Below are 24,130 nucleotides of genomic sequence, written 5' to 3'. Positions count from 1 at the left end.
CAATTTAAGCCCTAAACAGAAGTGCACGTTGTTGTTAAATATATGAGTGAAATTAATCAGGTCTTCACCAGAATGTACTTCCGTATTACTTTCAGTAATTCAGTGTTAGTTTTCATTGGGGTTGATATAAAACTTATCCATGAATATCACATGAATGCAGGATGAATAACAAACCCCATTTCCAGAAAAAATCCAAGGATCTTTGTGATTTTATGTTTAGACACATGACTATTGGATTGTTACAACATTTGCTCTCAGTTGGTCACAGAATGTTGAACCCCTAAATATCTTTATTCTGAAAAGACTCTGGCTTTCTGAGATCCTCTTTTTAGACACTATCATATCAATTACCTCTTGCCAGTTAACCTAACTTAATAATAATAATATGTTAACTTATTTTGTATGTGTTGCTCTGTTCCATCATTTGAAACATTTTCTTTATACTATTTTCAATTAAGTATAAGGTTTAAATAATATGCCCATCATTGCATTATATATTTATATAAGTTTTGCACAGCTTTTCAACTTTTCTAGAAATGGGATTTGTATTCCTGTACAATTCCAAATGCCCTTGACATCCATACAAAACCTTTCAGCATTTTAGAAAGTAACTAAGAGAAAGATTCCTCACTCTGGACGAGAACATAAAAATTTCAGCACATGTACAAAGGCTGGAGTCAAAAGCAAGAGAACATGGCTGGGAAAAGATTAAAGTGACATCCCCAGCTGAGGAAATCATCTGCACTGCACTGAAAGAGCAGCATGAAGACAAAAATGGAGAACCCAGATGAAGCACTTTCACATAGACACGCACTCATATACCTCACACACACTTTCTATTGTTAAATTGCCCTTTGGGGTTTTGTGAGTTTGTTTTCTCATTGTTGTTGTTGCATAACACCACAGGATATGTGGTTTCTAGTTTGCTGTTGCTTTTAGTCTGCTGGGTGCTGACTTTTTCAATACACTGTCCAATGAAATATGGCCTGTTATAGCTACATCAATTGTGTGTTTTACCGTGTTTCCCCGAAAGTAAGACAGTGTCTTACATTCTTTTTACCCCCGAAAGTCCCACTATGTCTTACTTTCGGGGTATGTCTTATATTGGTAAAAAATGTCGATTTTTGTTTTAACCATAAAATTAACATTTATTAACAACCTGAACAGTATGGTATTCACCATAAAACAGTTTTATAAAAGCAAGTGCCAAGAATGTCTTGTTACAACCGTATCATGACGGTATTTCCATGTATAACATGTAAAACAATGAAAAACGGTAAGAACGAACAGTTTGAATATGTTATACTGGAAGATAAAACAGATTTATTCCATGACAACCATGGCCATGCCAATCAGAGCGGCCACCAGCGGCTGCACGTGAGGGCACTGAGGCTGCGTGTTGGACCACGGACAACATTACTGCTGCTCCCGCGGCCTCCACATCCCTCCGCTCATTCCGCTCCAGATCCGTCCGCATCCCGCAGTTAATGCAGCAAAAGGTACCGGTACTATGGCTTATATTTTTCCAACGTACAGTTTACTATGTCTTACTTTCGGGGTACGTCTTACATTAGCCGACCCCCCTAAAACCCACACTGCGTCTTACAATCGGGGGTGTCTTACTATCGGGGAAACACGGTAGTTGTTATTGATATATACAAGTATACATGAGTGGAATTTATGTGCTAAAGAATATCTAAATCCTAAATGTACTATTATATACTAGCACATATGGAGACAGGTTTGATGTTGAATTCTATTGGTAAAAATGATTTGGTTTCTTTCTGACAGAAATTGTGAACTTTTCTGTGAACCAATTTACAAACTTAAGTTTATCGATCAAATGTGGGTTTCTGTTTTCCAAGACCCTGAAACCTTCAGGAAACTGAATCTATAACCACACTCGAATACATGAAAACACAGTGATGTTATACCTCTTGTTATGTTAAGAGAACCTGTGTTTTGGTGTATAATGCTGTTTCAACATACGGGATGAGCTAATTTAAGTCTCTAGAACTAATAAGTGGGGCAAGAGGAGCTTACAGCTATCCATTCCACTCATTCAGCTGAGCCTTTGTCCTCTATACATGTGTCAGTGGACATTTTCCCTGAATCAAACCTATGTAGTGTATGATGTTGTTATTGTGCTAAGTTACTGCTACTACTAATACAATACATTGCTAGCTTAGCCTAAACACTAAATTTGAATGTACACTTCATGTTTAACAGTTTATTATATGAAAACAAATGACACGTATGCAAGATCAATAGCAGCAAATAAATTTAAGCTAAAAATGATCAGAGCAGCTCAAAAATCTCAACTGAGAAAACTATCCTGTTATCACTATGATCCTCTCATCCAAATTACCATAATTTAGGAAACAGAATTTTATAAGATCAAATGTTTGAAGACCTGAGCTGCATTTCAATTCCAATTTCCACTTTTCCTCTCTCACTTCCACTGACCACTCGCAGTGCAAGTGGAGAAGGGGGCAAGGAGGAGTGTGTTTGTCAGTCAGAACACACTCTCCATCCAAAACAAACACATACATGAAACCGAATTAATTGATTTTGTGATTTGCACATTACATTTTCTGCGGATGGTCTACAGTCTCAAACTGACAAAACATTTAAGATTTCAATGAAATCACAAGAGGTGAAGTATTACGTTTTTTCAACATTTGTTGCCCAGTTCTCTTATGGCTCATATTTGGCCTGCAATGATGGCGTTGACTCAGGGTGAGTCTGGCTGCCTAAACTCAACCACAGGTCCACTTTTTTATGCAGCAGATATTGCCATTTGGCCCACACAACAGGCAACATGACCCAAGTCAAGCCGGTTCATGACATTTGCTCCATAGCCGGCCCACACTATACTTGCTAATGCCATAATTGAGCCAGTGACCATGTAAAATATATATTTGGTAAAAATTTATTACATGTTTTTGTACATTCTAAACATTGGGAAGATTGTTCAGTTTTGGCTTATACTTACAAATTACCTTGTCCAATGTTTTCACTGTTACTATATTAATTGTGTCATGCTGCAATGCATTCTAGGCAAGTTGCGCTTCTGAAGTGTACATCAGTTTTGACTTGTTCCCTCATTACTCCAAGGGCAGACCTAACACACTTCACTTCATGTAATGCAGAAATGGAATGGCCCTTAAAATGGCGTCAGGGAATCCCCTGAGAAGAAGTAGGCGAGAGCAAGTTAAAACCAGAATTGAAACACAGGGTTACACCAACTGATTAAACAGATTAATCAGGTGAACTACACTGGCATTAAAACCTGCTGCCACACTGCTCTGAAGCACATATGTCCGGTCTCTGGTCACTCTTACCTATCTGCAGGTCCAAGGTGAGGAGCTTGTTTTCAGAAGGGAAAATGATCTTTGGAGGTTCTTCAGTCAAAGGAGCTGTAAGACACACACACACACACACACACACGCAGAGTTAGATTTAGCAGCATCAAATCGCTGTTTTTTTGTATGCCTAGATTCAGTAGAAAACTGCCCAAATGAGAAAAAAGCACAAATGCACAAAGTGCCAAACAAATTTAGTCATTTCCCTCTCTCTCTCAAATTCACACAATTACACACACACACTCACACATGCTTGCGCACACACATACTATTCAACCTTTCAGAATCTTTCCTTCCTGTGTAGGCAGGCTGAAAATTGCAGGTCATTCCTTTAGCTGATCTCTTTCTTAGTTCTTCTTGTTTTCATTCACTCTCTCTGTATATCCCTCTTTCTCTGTCCTCTGTCCACCTCTTTAAAGCTAATTCTACGCTAAACATTGCAACAGTAGTTTATACACTTGGATGAAGTGGAACTGCTGTTTTATAGATAAATCATAAACGTGAAGCTTCACATTTATCAAGCATCCAGACTGCTCTACCAAGAGCCAGTGATGGTTCAAATCCCTTACAGCATGTCATGTGATCTTGAGGAATTTGCACAAAACAGCAGTTGGTGGATTAGTTCGGATTAGTTTGCATTCTCTTTTCAAAGATTGCTTAAAATTAGCCAAATGTTTAAATGGAAACCTTGCCACTGTCTCTTCTGTCTTATTGTATCTCTCCCTCTCTCTTTGTTCTTTCCTCTGACGTTCAATCTCTGTCTCTCTAGCTTGCTTTAGCCATGTTTGTACAGAGGACTCATTCAAGCACATGATTACCCTTGTTAATACAAGTCTCTACTTCTTTTGTGTGTGTGTATGCTGTAATCTAGGAGGGTAATATAGGGACTTTGTGTGTATATGGATGATAGAAAGTAATAAATTGAGAAGGAAGCAGAGTGGATTAAAGGTATCTTTGTATGAGTGCTGCTTGTCACTGTGAGCATTGTGTGTGTGTTTATGTGAGTCTGTGTGAGATGTGGAGTGTGTTTAACAGACAGGCCGCTGGTGGAGCTTTAAGCTGTGCAATCGCTCATCCAAAATCTAATTTTTTCTTCGCCGGCAGAAAGCGTGCTGGCTCTTCCCGCCGGATTATTCTGGCCGAGTGGCGGATGGAAAACAGCAAATTAATGAATTACACCACTGGAATATATTGTCATCTCTAACTGGCCCACAGCTCATGACCGCAGAGCAAAGGCCTCAGCCAGAGGTGCACACACACAATGAGATAGATACATGCTGGCCAACATTTTCTATCTAGGAATTTTAATTTAAGGATGCCACTTTTAGTCTGGCTACTGTCATTAAAGATGTTAAAGGGTCAATTTAATAGAAAACCAAATTCCCTTTGCATTGTTATACACATAATAATGTCAAAAACTTTATGGACACTTATAAATAATTTTATTATTTTGCACTCATAAAAGTGCATTGTACATTGCATAATAAACTAATAATTTGGGCAAGTTAATGTCCATGCACTTTGATTGTGTTATAGTACTAGTTTTATAGTATGTGAAGTGCACTATACAGGGAATAGGGCGCTATTTGGGACAGAGTATATTGTACAAGCGATACCAGGCAAGAATAAACCAATAAAATGCTGGGACTTATTCCTACATGGGCCCCTTTCCTTTGTGGCAAGTGTTTTTTCAGATCTGAATTTATTTTTGTTCCTTGAGTTTTTCCACGTCTTTAAAAAATTCCATGATGCCCAAAAACCGATGTTTGTGACAGAGAGAGCTACTGCGAGGAGACCAATGAGCCATGTTCAAAGACTTATATTTACCTCATATCTGATTCACATGTAAGAAAACAAATACACTGATGTTCGTTTTGGCTTACACACTGGCTTCATCCAGCCTCTTTTTCTTAGAAAGCCTTCTCTTAATCTGCCTTTCCTTTCTATAATGGCAAGTATCTGCTCATGGATCCAAGCTTGTTTCTCTTTTAAAGGTACCGTTTAACTAAGTATTTTCATGTACAGTTTTGGGCAAAAGTGTAGGATACCTTTTAAAAAGTATAATCTTGGCTAGAGGGGTATGAAGCCTACCTAGCATTGTATGGGAGAAATGTAACTGTTCTCTGGAGTGATGGAGTACCATCCAATACATTAGGGAAGTGCTAGATTGGTGTGTTGTGTTCTTTTTTTTTTTTTTTTACAGTAGCAAGCTGGTTTCTCATGCAAAGGACTAAAAGGTCTCACATATTTGAATATAGTTTCTGGTTTTGCCATGCACTGGCTGAGCCACTGACTGCTACTTTGGTATAATTTATATTCTTCTTTGTATATGTTAGATATGTTAGAAATGGTTTAAACTGAATATTCTATAATTATTCACTTTTGGTTTATCCACCCAGGTTGTTGAAATGTACTGTATGCATTTAATTCTAAATTTGAATTTACAAAATAATGGGATTTTTTTTACTTTTTTCACTTATAAATTTTTTATATTTTTTTTACTGCATTATACACAATGTCACAACCTTTCCAACAATTGGGTTTTAGGAGCATAGTTCTAGTATTTTAAGGATTTACCATACTTAAAAACATTTGGTCCCTATGTTTGTGTGTGGGCTCAGCAGTCCAATGGAAGGATGGCATTAGGAAGTGAGAGAGAAACAGACATAGAGAGAGAAAGCACGGGGGGGCAGTGGAAGAGCAGCTAAACACAGCATGTGAGAATCAACCACAGAGGAAAAATAAGGCAAATTGGGCCTTTTTCTTCTTTTCAACGTTCACTACAGAAAAAAATATTTTTTGTTCACAGGTCAGTGAAGCATCACAGTGATTTTTAAACTGTATTTTTAATGAATTATGTTGCTTGGACCCTGAGTTGATCCCCACAATATTCATCATTAAATTTAAAACTTGTGTTGAATGTGATAATAATAAACATAAAACATAATATGAGCATGTATGTTTCCACACACACACACACAAAATGTGTGTTTTTAAAATGTGTGTGTAGTTGATCCAGTGTGTGAGTGATATATTGACAGACTGAGTGTAGGAGAAGTGTTATAGTACACACACTGTTCTGAGATTCACAGCTCTTTTTCTCTTTCTCTCTTACACACAAGCGCACACTCACAGAAATAAACTCCCTCGTTCCCTCACTCACATTCTCTCCGGTATGTGTTACATGGGTCCCTGCAGTGTATTTGCTGGGCTGTGTGAATAATACATGTGACCCCCACAAGTTGCAACAATGCTTTTCCATTAAGGGCCAGCACACCCTTGTCCCACCACACACACACACACAGATATTTGTTTATGTACATTGCCAGGGTCTGTCGTCATGTATTTGGGACCCTGATCATCTGACCAATATGGGCTTATTAGATATCCCGTTCCAAAACCATGAAAATTATAATGGATTTGGATGGATGTTCCAGTACAACATAGAGGTGTGCAGTGGGTGGCACAATGTTGGAAACATATAATTTTATGAAATATATTGTTCCTTCAAAGGAACAAATGAGTCTAGCCAAACCTGAAAAAAAACAGGGCCCAGAATATTAACACTCCTCCATCCACTATTATCACAATATATTCTGGTAGGTAGCTTCCAATAAACCCAAATTAATTAATCAGACTGACAGAGAAGCATGATTCACCACTCCAGAGAGAATTAATTTCCAGTGCTCCATAGTCAATTGGTGGCATGCTTTACATCACTCCAGGCTGCACTTGGTGTTGATCATAGTCATCTAAGGCTTGTGTGTAACTGATTGACCATGGAAACCCACTTTAAGAACATTTTGGAGCATTAGTATTAATGATGATGTGCTGTTATTGTTTTCAAGTCAGTCTGTTAATCGATACTGAGTTATACCATGGAGAATAGTGCTACATATTTTGCCATTTAATTGTCCCACAGCCCTATATATACACTGCAAACTCATGTCATTTCCATGTCGGACAAACGTGCTGCATTTGGCTTACAAGACAGACCTCGACTCAACTGCTTCGCAACGTCATCTTGATCCTCAGCTCTGGGTTCATTTTTGCTGATCCACTGCCTCATATTTGGAGCCGCATTTGGCTGTCATCAAGCCCACTGAGCCTCCTATTTCCCCCTTCTCCAGCTAAACAGCTATGGGACTGCCTGGGGCTGCGTTCAGCCATTGTCGTGCCAGCTTCCCGCTCCAACTGCCCTAAACTCTGTGCCATGTTCCAGTCTTTCCCGCTCTGAGCGTGGCTTCTGCTCCCTTCTGCTTCTCCTCCCACTGCAACAGGCCTCATGAGTGACCCTCCGTATCTGCCTTTGATGCTGGCAAATGGCTTTGAGCATCTGTTTACCTTCATCTCCCTCATGTTTGGGGAACTCAAATCTGCTGTCGTCATGGCTGCTGCTCCACTGCTACAAGCTCTGCAGCATAGACCCGGCTTCTCCTGCTTCTCCCTGCATCTACTTCAGCCACTGGCACAACCTTGAGCCTCCTATTTCCTCTTTCTCCAGTGAAACAGTTATGGGACTGCCTCATGTTTGGGGAACGCAATCAGCCTTTGTCATGCCTGCTTCCCCACTGCTCCCTCTGCTAAAACTTTTAAACGCACCTGCTCCTGCACTGACTGTTCTCCTATTTCTCCTCCTGCAGTAACATGCGTGAAACCTCCGCCAACGGCATGCAGCTTTGAGCCTCCCATTTCCTCCTCTCTGGCTGAGCAGCCTCAATGTTGCAGTAATGTGCTCTGAAACAAAGCCATCTCCTTCGCACATACAGCTAAAGAGAGGAACCCCCTTGCCAGTGTACAGAGCCCCTGGGTAGCAATGCAATGATGTCACAACCTTCTTGATGATCTCCCGAATCAACGCTCCCTGCTGGAGCGTTCCTCATCTTCCTGTTACTCTTCCTGGTTTTGTCTGAGCTAGAAGGCATTAGCCTCAATTTCTTGCCTTAGAGGACTGCTTTTGAAATTCATATTTTTACTTAAGCTGCATTAGAACATGGCTTGTAATCTGCAATATTTCTGCACATTACCAGGCCACTAGTTCAACACTGCCTTGATTGATAGCATTGCACCCATTTAGACACACCCCCTGTCTGCTTCTCTCGTTCTCTCCTCTTTTATCCCGCCTTCTTCCACTCTGTCTCTACTCATCATCCCAACACCTCTGTTTATCATCCCACTCCTCCCTTTCTCCTCCTCCCTCTATCTGTTTCTACCCATCATCCTGCCCTTCCCTTTATCATCCCAACCCCCTCCCTTCATCATCCCACCATTTCCCCTTGCGGCAGCCACCACTCCATGCCTCAAATTTCTAGCTCGGACCTCTGCACAGGTGCTCCATGACTTTTTTCAGGTGCTGCTGTGGCCCCTTGTTGCAACCCTTATGATGCTGCGCTTCTCTCACCTTCCAACTTCCAATTCATGCACTCTGTTTTCAGGTGCTGCTGTGGACCATTCTCCTGAACCCTCCCCTCTACTGCTGTGCTGCTCACACTCTCCAGCTTTCTAGTTCATGCTCTCTTTTCAGGTGCTGCTGTGGACCTTCACCCCCACCCACAACCGACCCCACACAGTTTTTTTTTTCTGTCTCATTCTCTTTTCAGGTGCTGCCATGGACCTTTGCCTTAATCCTCTTTCCTGTGGGGTTGTCCCATACCCCACCTCTTCCTTTACATCCCACCCTCTCTCCTGATGTGGACCCTTATCCTAATCCCGTTTTCTTTCAGGTTTGGCTGCACCCTGCCTTTGGCTCCAACTTCGCAGCTTGTGCTCTCTCCTCAGAAGCTGCCGTCTACCATCGTCCCTATGTCCTCTCCCTCAGAAACCAGCAGCACCCTGCGTCCACTGTATGCTCACACTCTCTCCTGCTGGATCTTACTTCCTGCCTGTCTGCTCGCAGCTACTCTGCTCTCAGCCCTAGCTTTGCAGTTTACGCTTTCTCCTACCACAGACCTTTGGCACAACCTCTCTATTTTCCGGATACGCTGCTCCCAACCTATAATTTCTCAGCCCTCACTCTGTCCCAGGTACTGCTGTGGACCTTTGTCCAATCTTCTCCTCTTAGTAGCCATGCTGCTCCCAGCTTCTAACTTTCCAGCTTGTACCACTAAGGACCTTTATCCATATCTCTCCCCTTGCGACTGCACTGCAACCTGCCAGCTATGGTACAGTTTGAACTGTTTCCTCCAGCTGCTGTGGGCCTTCAACTTGACCTCTCCCCTTTGTGTCCACACTGCTCCAAGCCCCTAAATTCCAGCTCATACTCCTTCCTCGGGCAATGCCTTGGACCAGCCCACTGCCCGGCATTTCAGGCACCCGACACCATCTCATATATTCATCCTTTTATGCTTTTAATATATGCTTTTAGCCATCTAAGCATCTCTGCCATCCTTGAGTCCATTTTCTACTTTGTCACCATGCTTGAGCTCCTCATCACCTTTTCAGATTTTGTCTCTTTCAGAATTTGCTCCTGTGTGATGAGCTGCCTTCTGTCTGAATTGCTGTTCCCGTGGTGCTGACCGTCAGCTGCCCTTTTAGGGCTTCTTATTTTGCCGCACCTGTCATCCCTCTAGATCACACTTCAATTTCTCAATTCCCTCTATACCACTGGAAAGGTGCTATCATGGCATACCTGCTAACTAAGGACATCTCAATTCATTAATGTTACCCCACTGTAGTATTCGACTTTCAGGTCCGCTACTAAACCACTTTCCACTGGCATGACCTTAGCTGTTTAAAGATCTACTATGATTCTATCACATTGTGCAAGCGCAACCCCTTTATCACTGCAGCTCAAATTACCAGTCACACCATCCCAATCATGCTAGAAATTATTTCATCATGAACAATAAAGATGATCAATTTACTCAATCAAATATTATTCTACCATCATGCACCAGTTTATTAAAGGCAGTTAAATTGTGTTAATTTGGAGTCACTAACCCCTTTCCTTAAACCTACCCATAATCCAGGAAACCAACTAAATCCTTGACCAGGTACCTCAACCTGTCTATTCTGGTATGCAGTATGCAGTAGACAAAACAAAATACAAGCAGCAGCCTTCCTTTAGCTGAGTTATAGACTAGAGAAAAATAGGGCAGATTTGATGTTTCAAAGACATGCAAAGTGTAGTGGAGTATGGACCAGATCAAGAAATGAAAAATTAAGACTCTCCACTCTGATGATAAGTTTTGGGACAGAACCCACATTCCACAGAATGTGTGTGTGTGTGTTGAAAGACTCTGCACCCCCCCCCCCCCCATACACACACACACACACACACAAACTCACGCACACACTTATGTCTACAACAAAGACTAAGCAGAACACACTTCGGTGACACTTCTTCTAGACAGTAAAAGTAGGAACCCAAGTTTATGACTTTTTTGAGCCTAGAAGATCAGTCAGAGCCTTGGAGACCAGGATTAAAGAACCCCAGTTTTACTGCCATCAGCACCGAGATGGCGACTGCTTATCTTCTACAAAATCAACAGATGGCCCAGAACTGGCCTTGTGGTGACCTCTCGCATCCCTAGTTCAAACCAGACAAACAGCATGGACCAACAGTGCCCCCAAGTGAACATTTGCAAAATCACTTTTCGCCCCCTTTCCCTATAAACCTCATAATCGGACGCATACGTATCATACATTATAAACATGTTTTATGCAATGTGTATTAATGTTACCCTCTGTTATTCTCAGGTGAATGTCTACTAACTAACAGAGTGATGTGTATTAGTTTTAATCATGAGAAAAAAATCTGTCTCCATTTAGAAAGACGAATTAATTTCTAACATCTAGAATAGTTGGTAATGTATTCGATACATATATATGTGTTTGATAAAAGTAATCCAGTACACTCATTATGCTATATTCAAGTATGTATGAAGTATTTTGATTCAATTAAGGTCATGTATCCATTCAGAAAATGTGAATTTCGGAGAGGCGAAACCGTGAAAGGTCACGTGAACCTCAGACCCAGGATCCAATCAGAGAAAAGAGACCTCCCAGATGGGCGTGACCGCGCCACATCTGAAATGGGTGTCGCCCAGCTCTCTGCTCACACCTTTTTTTTTACTTCTGCTTCGAACTTCCGCTCTTCACTTCTGCGCTTCTCTTCTGGACCTCTTCTCGTACGGCTCTCGTGCACTCTTTCCGTTCTTTTGTCTTCTCTCTACGCCGACAAGCCAACCCTCAAAAGACTCTTTAAGAAAAGGACTTCACGCAACTTCCAAGGGACGCCTTGTGTCAGTTAGCAGTGCAATACAGAAACTACAGAGTAACGTCGAGTAATTGTCAGTAATCTTTTCTTTGTTTAATTTGTGTTCGTGTTTGTAGCCCAATCCAAGTTTAATTTTAAGACTGATCAAAGCAGGTGAAACTTATTTGTGGCCAGAATAAGAAAAACACCGCTGGGACAGAGGAAAATCGTAAAATAAGTATAAGCTAAGTAATTCGAAAATTAGTTCTGAGGATCGGAGGAAAACAGCAAACTTTTATTCTGACTCCCCCTTTTGGAGGGGACATCCCGCTCAGGACAGTGAGCCAGAGGAAATCCGTCCACCGACGTCACCACGCTCTGAGTGCACCCGAAACGGCCTGCCTCACAAGTGACAAAGCCTACGCAGACCCAGCCTCAACGCTTCCACGAAAGAACCGCTGGACCTCTCTCCAATCACCTCAAAAGTGCCGCTGTACCCATCGAGTGGTTGAATCATAGAAAAGTAAGCCAAACTCCTCATTTTCAGAGCTGAAATCGAATTAAATCTCTTGGTAAAATGATACCCTAATTGAATAATCTAGCAACCCCTCACTCCCAAGCCATATAGCCTAGCCCATTTACTAAAGTCGAACTGGTTCACCTGCGTTGATTCCGTGAGATTTTGATGACTGTGCTGTTTATCAACCTATTACTTTAATAAAGTGTTTCCATTATTTGAAGTAATACAGTGCGTAGAGTTTTTTAATTAAGAGTCTGAAAATCCTGAAGAACTCACATAGCGGTGACAGTATTCCCTCTCTAATAAATTGTTAATATTTGTGTCATTAAATCAGTAATAATAATAATAGTTATTATAAGTTATAATCACTATTAAGCATAACCAGCTCGAATACGGTCACTCCGCTACAAAAGTCTATTCGGGGAGTACAGTGTGGCAGACAGCAATGGATATGTTCCACTTTAGAAAAGCATACTGATCCTGCAGCCCTATTTTACTGTCACAGGCAAGATTTTTATATGGAGAATTACTTATATGTATGTGTCCTTGGGAAATGCACAGATATAAGTGTGAAATTGAGACATGGGAGAGAATGAAGGAGAAGAACACAGAAAAACATGAGAGATAAAAACAAGAGATGTGTGTTACAGGCATGTTAATGTGTGTGTGTATGTTATGCCCTTGGATGCTTAAAAAGAATGTCGCAGTCTTGCTATCATTTAGCAGCCTTGGTAATTAACACTTAATTAATTATGATTACATAACACCCCATCCTGATCAGGGCAAAGTCACTCTCACTCACTCTCACATACACACACCTTATCCTGATTAAGCTTGACAGATGCATGGTGTTGGGAGCATGTGTAATGGATGTGTGATCGCAACCCTAGTGCACCATGGGAAGTAGCAACCCCATATGAGCTGGAATTACCATCAGAAAAAAAGCTCATTTAATCATCACATGCACTTATGCAAACATCTAGTACCACTCCATCAATATTCATGGGAAAAGTTAATGTCTTAAACACCATTAGCGCATGTTATAGTGAAGAACAACTTCCATAGTGAAATCCCAAAAATATATGAAGGCAGTGTCTGAAGTAATGAAAATAATGGAAGATGAAATTCATCCTATTACTTTTGGCCAAACTACATGCCTAAATCCTCACACACTTGCCTCAAACTTAAGTAACCTAACTAATGCTTGCTTATCTGGCCTCTGGTACTGTATGATTTTAGCTATACAATATCCTCCATTTAGATCTCAGATTTTCAGAAAACACACATGAGGATATCAGATATTATTTCTCTATTGTAGAGAGTTACAGTACGGTACAGCAGAATGGAGTTCATGTCAAATGTGCATTCACAACTTGTCAATACCACTTCATAATTTTAATGTATCAATACATTTCAGATTGCAATAAATGTCATCACAGCATACAGACTCAGACATGCAGATCTGAACCAGTAAATATGTAAATAGAATGTAAATATTATGTATTATGTTACTATGTCAAACACTGGCCTGGTTTACACATGGCATTAACTTGTGTTTCTTATGATCAGATCATGGATGTATATCGCTTGTCCACATGAAAAGCCGGGGGTCAACCACGTTCGGAGGTGGCCAGAGACGGATCTCATCCACATTTAACACAAGTGTAGACAGAATGCGTTTTCCATTTACGGATAAGGTGGTAGCACTTTAATATAAGACAACGTTATAACAATGTTATAAATGGTTTTATAGCTGTTTATTACATGGTTATTAATTATTTGTAAAACCCTTAAATGTCATTAATCATTTGAACACAAAGTTCGAAAGGGCAACAGTAACATATTTTTTGTCTAATACTGAAAATATCAGATACCTTATTAACAATGTCAAGTAAAAATAATTTAAGACCTGAGAATGTGAATTTAGGCATTTATCATTAATGTCTAAGAATACATTAAATTGGTGCTTAATTTATTTTCTTGGCGGTTAAATTGTTAAACATATTAAAAAATATGTGAGGAAATGGCATGCATAATGTCAACTGATGGAGAAGACAATGTATGTCGGTTTTTGACGAGATCTGAAGTTTCACAGAGAAGGTGTTACATCTGGCAAATTAAAGGTCACTTTCCCCTTTCTATCTATGTGTTATAAATTATTATTAATGATGTTTAATGTGTTTATGACCTTATTAATAAACATTAATTAACCATTTATCAACTTAAGTGTAATCTTACTATAAAGTGGTACAGATAAGGTTATGTGAGTGCAAATGTGTCAGTCGAGAATAGGAACAGTGAAGGTTTGTTTTTCTGGAGATAAGTGGCTAGAATTCTTCACAGATTAACTCGGATATTCGTTGCCATATGTGAAGGATTGGCAGGTGTCCATAATAACCAACACAGTTCTTTCCCACTAGTCTTGGGTTCTCATTCATGTCCAAAAATACTTCTGGACAGTTGTAGCATTGACCACTGCAGAAATCATAATACAAGCCTTTTTCTCTACCGATGTAGACAATTAACAGCCTATTTAAAATATTTATTCCCAAAGTTTGAGGGTGGACATTTTAAATTTTAAAGCATTTTTAATATTTCAAAGCAAGTTTGACAAGTGTAAACAGACTCTGGTTAAGGTATATCCAGATATTATTCAGATACATATAAGGATAAATGCCAGGTGTAAACCAGCCCTAATTTATATATTATTATTACTATATATTTTTTTTTGCTCATCAAGTTTGATGTGTTCTCCTGGTGTCTGCGTGGGTTTCCTCTGGGTGCTCCGGTTTCTGCTGGGTGCTACCCCAAAGTGTCCATAGTTGTGTAAGGGCAGTCTTGATGTGCATTTTTTAAATCTAATTTACTTTTGTTTTACTTCTGTGACATTATAGTAATGGAGGAATAGGGTCTCATGTTTTTTTTTCCTTATTCACTTAAAGGCAGTTTATATATTTCTGGAGAATGTCTTGATATTTGAACCCAAAAGCAAAATAAACATGCCCTTCCCTTCAGAAGCTCTGTCACCCTGTACAGAGCCAGGTGTTTTTCAGTGACCAAAAAGCTAGCAAACCATGAGAGAATATTCACTGAATTTTACAAAAAGGTTATAGAAATCATATACAGCAGTTTAATGTTTCAGAGTTTCACTTAAAAGAACACTAGGTAGTATTTTTACCTGATGCTTCATTGACCTGTAATAGAGAGAACAGGGCCCTAGTTGTTGCTACTCAAGGCTCAGTAGTGCAGAAATTGCACTATGGATCTTTTAAGATAGGGTAGAGAACCACCCCCGCACCCTCCCCTCCTCTTTGATTTGAGGACAGTGCGGTAGAAATTAATTACACTCTGCAAATATAGGGGGACCCCTGGAGCAAACAACTAAATCTTACCTAGTGTTCCTGTAACATTCACAATTTTCCACTACTGAAGTATATTTCTTTTTTAAGTAAATGGACGTTTTACGATGCAGGTCTTTCTCACATTTAATTTGGCTGGTGCTCATAGATTAAAGGTCTTACAGTGCTAGAAATGGGATAAACAAATCTATTTAACAATATTTAAAATGTCACTTGGTGTAGGGCAAGTGTGTAAAGATTTAGGCATGTAGCTTGCACAAGGCTTATTTATAGCTTAGAGGTTTTCACTACTTAAGCCTCATAACTAGCACACAAGCATACTGTCAGAAATAAAAATATAGCTGAGGTACACCAGTGGAATAAACATATCTAAATATATACTCAAATGTAATGCACCATTAGGGAACACAACTGAACTTTAAAACATCTTTTTATGTACATTTGGTCTTTAGAATGTTCCTGTATATAAACCTTTCTGACAATGTACAATGGAAATATTAATTTCTAAGGGCATTAAGAATTTTAGCCTGGGCTTTCTTGGTTGATCCACCCCCATCTGTAGTAAAGGGTTTGTAAATAAATGGTATAAATTTTAGTTATTGCCAGAATGTACCTTTAAAGATCTATCCTGGTGCCTTGGCTGTCAGTAATTTAGACTCTTTGCCGCTCCAGCTGGAATCAAAGTGCCTCTTCTATATCCCCTGTTCCCATGGTGATTCAGTAGCGTGGGCACAGGTGGGTACAGGTGCTTGTGAGTGTGTGTATGTGAGACTGTGTGTGTGTGTGTGTTGGGCTGAAAATGGAGAAAGGATGGCACTGCCCCTGGCACACCTCCACAGCTCCCTGTCTCTTTCACACAAACAGACACCTTCTTTCTCCCCCTCTTACACACGCGCACACACACACACACACACAAATGCACACACGTAAGGATGCACTCACACACCCACACACACACACGCACAGTGCTCATTCCCAATCTGCTGTTGGCATGGACACCACACAGGTGTCCATGGAAACCACATTGTGTAATCCGAAATAGCTTTCACACGGAAAAGCTTGTAAATACATTGGCGTCAAAGTCTTTGCAAGTGCAGCTCATGTAAAGCTCAGAGAGCAGCAATTAGACTCTTAACACTGTGGCAGTGGCACTAAAGCAGCACTGGTGTACAGCACATGAGTAAACTGGCTTAACACTCTCCTAATTAATGACAAATTAATGTTCCTAACTGAAGTCTTCGGACTTCAGTTTTCTCAGCCCAGTGACATTTCATCTGCCCTCAAACCAAAGTTTTCATTGTGAATTATCTTTTTTTATTTAGTTTATCTACATTTCCAAACCATCTCTCAACACTTTCTTTAGAAAAACAAGAGAATTTTACCTAATGCAACATTTAAGAAGAATGAGTTTTATAAATTGTTCAGTGTGTGTGTGTGTGTGTGTGTGTTTATGCTGCGAGTGTTGGGGAAGGTTTGTGAAATGGGTCAGGAGAGTATGTTTGTGTGGGTGCATTTGTGTATTGGTTTGCAAACCATTTTCAACCTATATTCAATTCAATTCAATACACTGCAAAGACAAGACATTTAATGTTTAAACTGCATTTTGAATTTGAGGCCTGCAACATGTTCCAAAAAAGTTGGGACAGGAGCATGTTTACCACTGTGTTACATCACCTTTCCTTTTAACAACACTCAATAAACATTTGGGAACTGAGGACACTAATTGTTGAAGCTTTGTAGGTGGAATTCTTTCCCATTCTTGCTTGACTTCAACTTCAGTTGCTCAACAGTCTGGGTCTCCATTGTTGTATTTTGCACTTCATAATGTGCCCCAAATTTTCAATGGGAGACAGGTCCAGTCTAGTACCCGCACTCTTATACTACGAAGCCACGCTGTTGTAACACGTGCAGAATGTGGCTTGGCATTGTCTTGCTGAAATAAGCAGGGACATCCCTGAAAAAACCAAAGGTTAGGTTGCTCCAAAACCTATATGTACCTTTCAGCATTAATGGTGCCTTCACTGATGTGCAAGTTACCCATCCCATCAGAGATGCTGGCTTTTGAACTTTGCCCTGATAACAATCTGGACATTCCTTGACCTCTTTGGCCCAGAGAATGCAACATCCATGATTTCCAACAACAATTTGAAATGTGGACTCATCAGATCACAGGACACTTTTACACTTTGCATCAGTCCATCTCAGATGAGCTCAGTGTCGGCAGTGTCTCTGGGTGTTGTTGATATATGGCTTTCGGTTTGCATGATAGAATTTTAACTTGAACCTGTAGATGGAGCAATGAACTTTGTTCACTGACAATGATTTCTGAAGTGTTTCTGAGCCCATGTGGTATTATCTATAACAAAATGATGTTGGTTTTTAATGCAGTGCAGCCTGAGGGATTGAAGGCATTCAATGTTGGTTTCCTTGCCACTTACTTGCAGAGATTTCTCCAGATTCTCTGAATCTTTTGATGATATTATGGACTGTAGATGATGAAATGAATGTTTAATTCCTTGCAGTTGTACATTGAGAAACATAGTTCTTAAACTGTCTGAGGATTTGCTCACACAGTTGTTCACAAAGTGGTGAACCTCGCCCCATCCTTGGGACTGATGTTAAAATGGTCACAAATCTGAACCACAATTAAGCATCCAAAAAAAACCAATCAGTGTAAAACAATGTGGAATGTATTAAACTGAACAACGGCATTCATCCTGCAATCAGTACTAGTAGAAGTAGAGCAGTAACCACCAGAGCAAAAATAATAATAATAATAATAATAATAATAAAAATGTCATCTAAAAATATGTAGGCTAAAATATCACAAAATAAGAAAATAAACTAACATTGATGTATGAACATCCAGTAGGTGTTGTGCTATTTTATTTTATTGAAATAATTTAAATTGAAATACATTTGTACGTAAGAATTATTCTGCCACTTGACAATAAAATGTGGCAATTTAGTCATTAATAATATGGTATATGGTTGCTGTCCAATTTAAAGGATGCATCTCCATTTTTGAGGATGTTTAGTTATCACATCCTGGCCCAGTCCTGTCTGTTTTCCCCACCATGTGCTCATGTAACACATGGCCCTGTCTGTTGTTGTCCCTGTCTCCGCCCTTGTTCCGCCCTAGCCCCACCTTAGTCCTGCCCCTGTCCCGTTATTGTCTCCAGGTCTTCCTCGTTTGTCTAGTCCTTATATTGTCCCTTTGTTTCAGTGCTCCCTTGTCTGGTAGTGTGTGCGTAGAGATGTGTTTCACAGTCTTTCTCTCCACACATGTCTACCCCTGTTCATGGCTTTTCCCTGTCCGTCCTTGTTTAGCTCTGTTTAGTTAGTTTTGTCTTTATTACCCGTGTTGATTTTGATTCTGTCTGTGTCAAATAAAATTCCTTGCATTGACGTCCGTCTCCTCGTCCTCCCTGCGCAGCCGTGACATTAGTTTACTACCTCATTTAAACACAGCAGCTGTCCTTTATCTTGTGTAAAAATGTCATGATGGAAATTTTATAGAATTCAATAGAAATGCTCCAAAGTTACTTGGAATAAAATAATTTTAAATTGACTAGCATAGAAAGTAAAAAAAAAAATAATATAGGGTCATACGGTCAAATGCTTTACTGTTCCAAAAAACTGAAACAGTACACCAATTTAAGTCATTAACCCGGAGGATCTCAGAGCAAACTGTACAATGTGACAAATCCAAAATTGAAGTGAAGACCAGAGTTCTTAGACAGGCAGACAAGTGTCGCACATAGACTACTTACTCTTTAAGTTATTCAGGGAGTTGGATTTTAAGTTTTGACCATTGGAAAGAGGACTGAGTACACCTAAATCTGAGGGCAGTGTGACAGTCCCTTCCCACCCACCAAAGAGCCGAGATGATTATGGAACAACTTTGACTATGACAACCACACTTCCCAAGACCATAAAAGTCAAGAGAACTGTCGTTCGATGCTGATACAGTGCTGGACAGGAGTGGGCATATACACCACAGCGTTGACCTGACTGTCATCCATAACAATGCCACTGTCATTGAAGATATCGCCTAAAATGTAACTATAACAACTGAAATACACACTTCACCAGCAACCTGTTCCAAAGAGTTGGAACGGCAAAAAAACCTGGTAGATTTGTGCAATGCTACACACACACACACACACACACACACACAAAGGTTCATCAGCAACAGGTCAGTCACATGACTGGGTTTAAAACAAGCATTTCATAGAGGCTGAATGTTTTAGAAGTAAAAAGGTCTAAACCCAGACTTCATCCAGCTCACACTTTACAACACATACAGGATTGTAAACTGCTTTTACTGCATATACTTTTTCATTTGTCACTTATGTATTGCACTGCATTAATTTGCACATTTAGATGCACATTATGCACTTCAATCCACATCTATATGCCATACGCACAGCTCACTTTTTATATTTTTTTATACTTTTTAGCTTTATACGTTTTAGCTTTAATTCTTTTTAGTTTTAATTAGTTTTATTAGTTGTATTTTATTCTATTACTATTTCCTGTTTTCTATTACCTTTCTACTTGACTTGTTAAACATGTTGGTCAGTCGTCAAAGCATTTCACTGCAAGTTGTACCGTGTGTAACTAGGTATGTGACAAATAAACTTTGATTTGATTTTATTTGTAATGGGGGGGGTTCATAACTCTGTGAAAGACACCAGAGTTCATCATCTAGGGTACATTAAGAGGTTAACAAAATCCTAAGAAATCTCTATATGCATAGGACAAAGCCCAACACTAATAATGGCTGGCTGTGATGGCACTAGATTAAAAAATACATGATTCTTTAGTGGAAATCACTGCTTTGGCTCAGAACAACGTCCCAATCTATGAACACAATAGAATGTGCATTAGTAAACACATGGCATGGGTGACCTAAAACACCTGTGAGGGCACTGTTAATGTGTGTGTGTGTGTGTGTGTGTGTCTGTGTCTGTGCCTGTGTGTAAATATATATAATTTATCCTATTTAATTGTCCCAACTGGACCTTGATCCAGAGCAGCATTTTGAAGTGGTTTTAGTTTGTGAATCACCCTGCAGTGTTTTAAACTTTCCTCAGCTCTAGAATTAATCAAAGCTAGAATAATAAGAAATGAATCTCTGAGCTATATTTTAACAGGTACACTCTTAAAAACTATGGTTCTATAAGGGATCTTTATTTAATTAAACTGTTCTATTATAGAACCATGAACAATTGGAGAAACTTTTGCGTGATTATAGTGTTCTCCATCAAGCTGAAGCAAATGTGCTATAGATGGGTCTATATAGCAACTTTCAGAAAAGACTTCTATATGGCACCAAAAACTGTTCTTCTATTGTTTTGATATTAATTTTGCTTTATTTGTTACAATAGAATAACTGTTCTGTAAGGTGCTATATAGAACCAATCTAAAGAACCACTTCACCATGCAGTATAGCTTTCTTTTTTAAAACTGTATACTGAGTTCTGTTTCATAATTTGTCAGATGTGCTGTAAAAATCTCATTATTTTGTTTTGTTTGAATGGAGGATAATGTAACACATTACATTACAATCATTAACTCACTACAATCATGTGCTGCAGAATGCTCTGCTGCCTCTGAGGCAGATTCTGAAGAAGTACTTTCCTGCACATTTGAGTTATGACTGCTGTTTCAGAGGAGGCTGCAGAATGCTATACAATGAAATTAGGCTCTTGAAACTTGAGGGTTTAGGCAGAGCTTTACTGGTTTATGGGGCTGTATTTGAAAATCTCTGCCCAATCCATTTTAAGCAATCATATTCATCCTCACCTGTTGGCTGGTAACCAATTACGTTCCTTCTGCTTTGGGCAGCACTGCTTCTAGAACCATTTTGAGCAGTGATTTTGCACACAACATTATAGTCTGTTCTGAAGTATGTGCATTTTAATAGAAAGCCATGGCATTTGTTAGATTTCCCATCAAATGTACCAGGTTTACTCACTGGTGAAACAGTAGAGCTTACAGGAGGAACAGAATAGATGACAAACATAGAGAAACAGAAGCAGTAAATGTACCAAATGTTTGTAACTGCTGTGTAAGCTCCTTAAAGGCAATGTTCATGATTTTAAACAAAAATAACAATTTTTATACAATTCTAAGGATATGTGCTCAGCATTTGCTAGCTCTCCAGTCTCTTTGCATGCTCAAAACTGATCTAATGTGTTTATGAAGCCCCAGCGTATGTAGATGTGTCTCAGTCGAACCAGTGTCTCAGTCGAATATTCAAGGCTCTCTCCCTCTGCTCATGGCAGAAAAGCAGCAATTTGGAGGATTATATACAGTGAAGAGATCACCAAAAAGTTGAAAAGCATGGACTGAGATCAGGATATTACTATATTCCTGCTTCATAGGTGGGTAAAACTGACTTATATAGGCTGTCAATGAAACTGACTCTATATTCTGGGAATGGCATGGAATTAAACGCAGACCTAAAGTGCTACAAAACTAATCAACTCGAGTACAGAAGGAGTTTCTGTGTTAATTCAAACAGTGAATAAAAACATACCGACAAGTTCAACTTCAGCCATGTAAAAACAAGTTATTTTTTCCTCAAACATATCATTTCACCTTAAAAGACACAGAGCTTTTGAATGCAAACAAAATATCTACAATTCTGTGGAACTAGTTTGTTTATGTTTAGAAGTTCAGCATCTTTTAAGGTAGGACAGTGTGTTTGAAAGAGAAAATGTGGCTGAAGTTGAAGTTTTTATTAATTGTTTGAAACTGTTTTGTAACTTGAGATTTGTGGCGATTTTGGTCTGGGTTTACTTTCATGCAGTTCGTAGTCTTCTGAATTTAGAGTGAGTTCCACCTTAAGTAATATGAACCAACAGAAATAAGTCAATATTACTCAATCATGGAGCAACAATATCCTCATCTCGGTTCATGTTTTTCAATGTTTGGAGGTCTCTTTCCTGTCTGAACATGCCATGAGCAGAGATACCCTTTGTTTTTTTTACCCATTTACAGACACTGGGGCAGAATAAATAAATTCTTCTGGTTTCCAGCACCCAAACCCAAGAGTTAGCTAATTGTGAGGAAACATCAGAAGAATTTTATTTTTAAAATGTATTTCGATTAAAATGTGTAAGTGCCTTTAACAGGGAAGGTCTAAGAACAAAGAGGTACATCTAAAATCAAAGTGAATGTACAAAAATACATTAAGAGTAGACACAAACACTCAACTTTGCGCCCAGTGGTTCCAGGTAGGCTCCAGACACACCGTGACCCTGAACTGGATAAGAGGTTACAGACAATGACAAATATTGAGAAACACAAGAAATGACAAACTGGTCTTCCTCCATGAGACTAGTAACATGTCTGATTAGATTTAATACTATATTTTTAATAGTTAATCATGAAAAATGAATCTCTTCAGTTATAACAGAGACTGATTCTGTCAATGTACACATGCCTGTATCACAAAAAAAATAATAATTAATAAATAAATAAATCTAAGGTGCCAATTGCCTTTGAATATTAAATATTTTGCTGATGCTGCAAGTCTGAAAACTTTTTTTAATGTTTATGCTGGCCCATTTAGTGTGGAACAGGTTAGCCTTAAGTTTTCTTACTAAATACTTTTATGTAGTAACAAAGCTTTATTGTCTGATCTTCATAAGTTATTTATCACTTATTCCTCTGATACCTCTTAGTCCTGCTATGGAGTAGAAGAAACAGCCGCAGGCTCTTGCACTGCAGCAGTTGGAAGAGGGCGCGAAGCAGAATGTTACGTCCAGAAAACACTGAGCAACATCCTGTTCACTTAATCTAGTCATATGTAAAAGTTTATATGTCTGCGGTCAAGTAACCTTGGCTTTATTTTCAATAGCCATTATGGAGAAAATAAATTTGCAAATATTTGTGCACTGTTATTATTTATTTGCCTAATTTAAAGTAATATTATAGTATAATAACTATTATCAAGTTACATTTTGAAAAGTCTCAGGAAATCTGGAGAAATATGGGTGTAGGGTAAAGCCATAAACAATGGTTGAATGTGCTTGACCTTTGAAACTTCAGATGGCATTTCATGAGAAACTGTGGTTTTCAAACAATACACTCTGCTGCCTCATCAAGAAATGCAACCTAAAGCTATTATGCAAGGAGAATATCATACATCATACAGAGATGCAGAGAGTTCTCTGGAATCTAGCACATTTCAGATGGTCCAATGGACAGTGAAACATGTGCTGTGGTCAGAATTCAGTCCACTTTTCAGCTGTTTTTTTTTTTTCTTTTTTTTTCGGAAAAACGGGAGTCTCTGTGCCAAAGGTAAAAGCATCACTCATGTTATGGAGTGAAATTGTGCCCATGGCTTGTGTGACTTGCATATGTTTGAAGGTACCACTGAAGCAAAGGCATAAACTGAAATCTTTAAGAGGCATAAAGGAGATTCAGATTTCCTGGTATTAAAAATGAAAATCAAACGGTTACCAGAAAACTGTACTTGAAGAACATGTCCTGAAGTAAGAAGACTAAAAAAATTCTAAATGTGTTTTTACTTTAAAAATCAAGAATAATAGCAATACAAAATAAAGAAAATGCTAATCTCTATATAGCAGTATGCAGAATGTCATAAGAGGACTAAATCATTGTTAACAGAAAACGTAACTGCAGGCTTGAAAAATGTCACACACACTTTTGC

The 24,130-nt window shown here is 39.1% G+C and overlaps 1 protein-coding gene across 4 annotated transcripts in view; it reads right to left on the bottom strand.

The window, feature by feature from the left end:
- Positions 1-24,130, bottom strand: part of il1rapl1a (interleukin 1 receptor accessory protein-like 1a) — a 234,232-nt gene that overhangs the window by 55,181 nt on the left and 154,921 nt on the right. For all 4 annotated transcript variants that reach the window (XM_066641201.1, XM_066641202.1, XM_066641203.1 and 1 more), the window contains one exon: positions 3,345-3,419. In XM_066641201.1, the coding sequence (XP_066497298.1) occupies positions 3,345-3,419 (75 nt within the window). The remainder of the gene's footprint in view (positions 1-3,344; positions 3,420-24,130) is intronic.

This window comes from Hoplias malabaricus, chromosome 12, assembly GCF_029633855.1.
Source record: "Hoplias malabaricus isolate fHopMal1 chromosome 12, fHopMal1.hap1, whole genome shotgun sequence".
NCBI classification, from domain to species: domain Eukaryota; kingdom Metazoa; phylum Chordata; class Actinopteri; order Characiformes; family Erythrinidae; genus Hoplias; species Hoplias malabaricus.
Note: the sequence above shows the minus strand (reverse complement) of the source record. Positions and strands in the feature narration are given on the sequence as shown.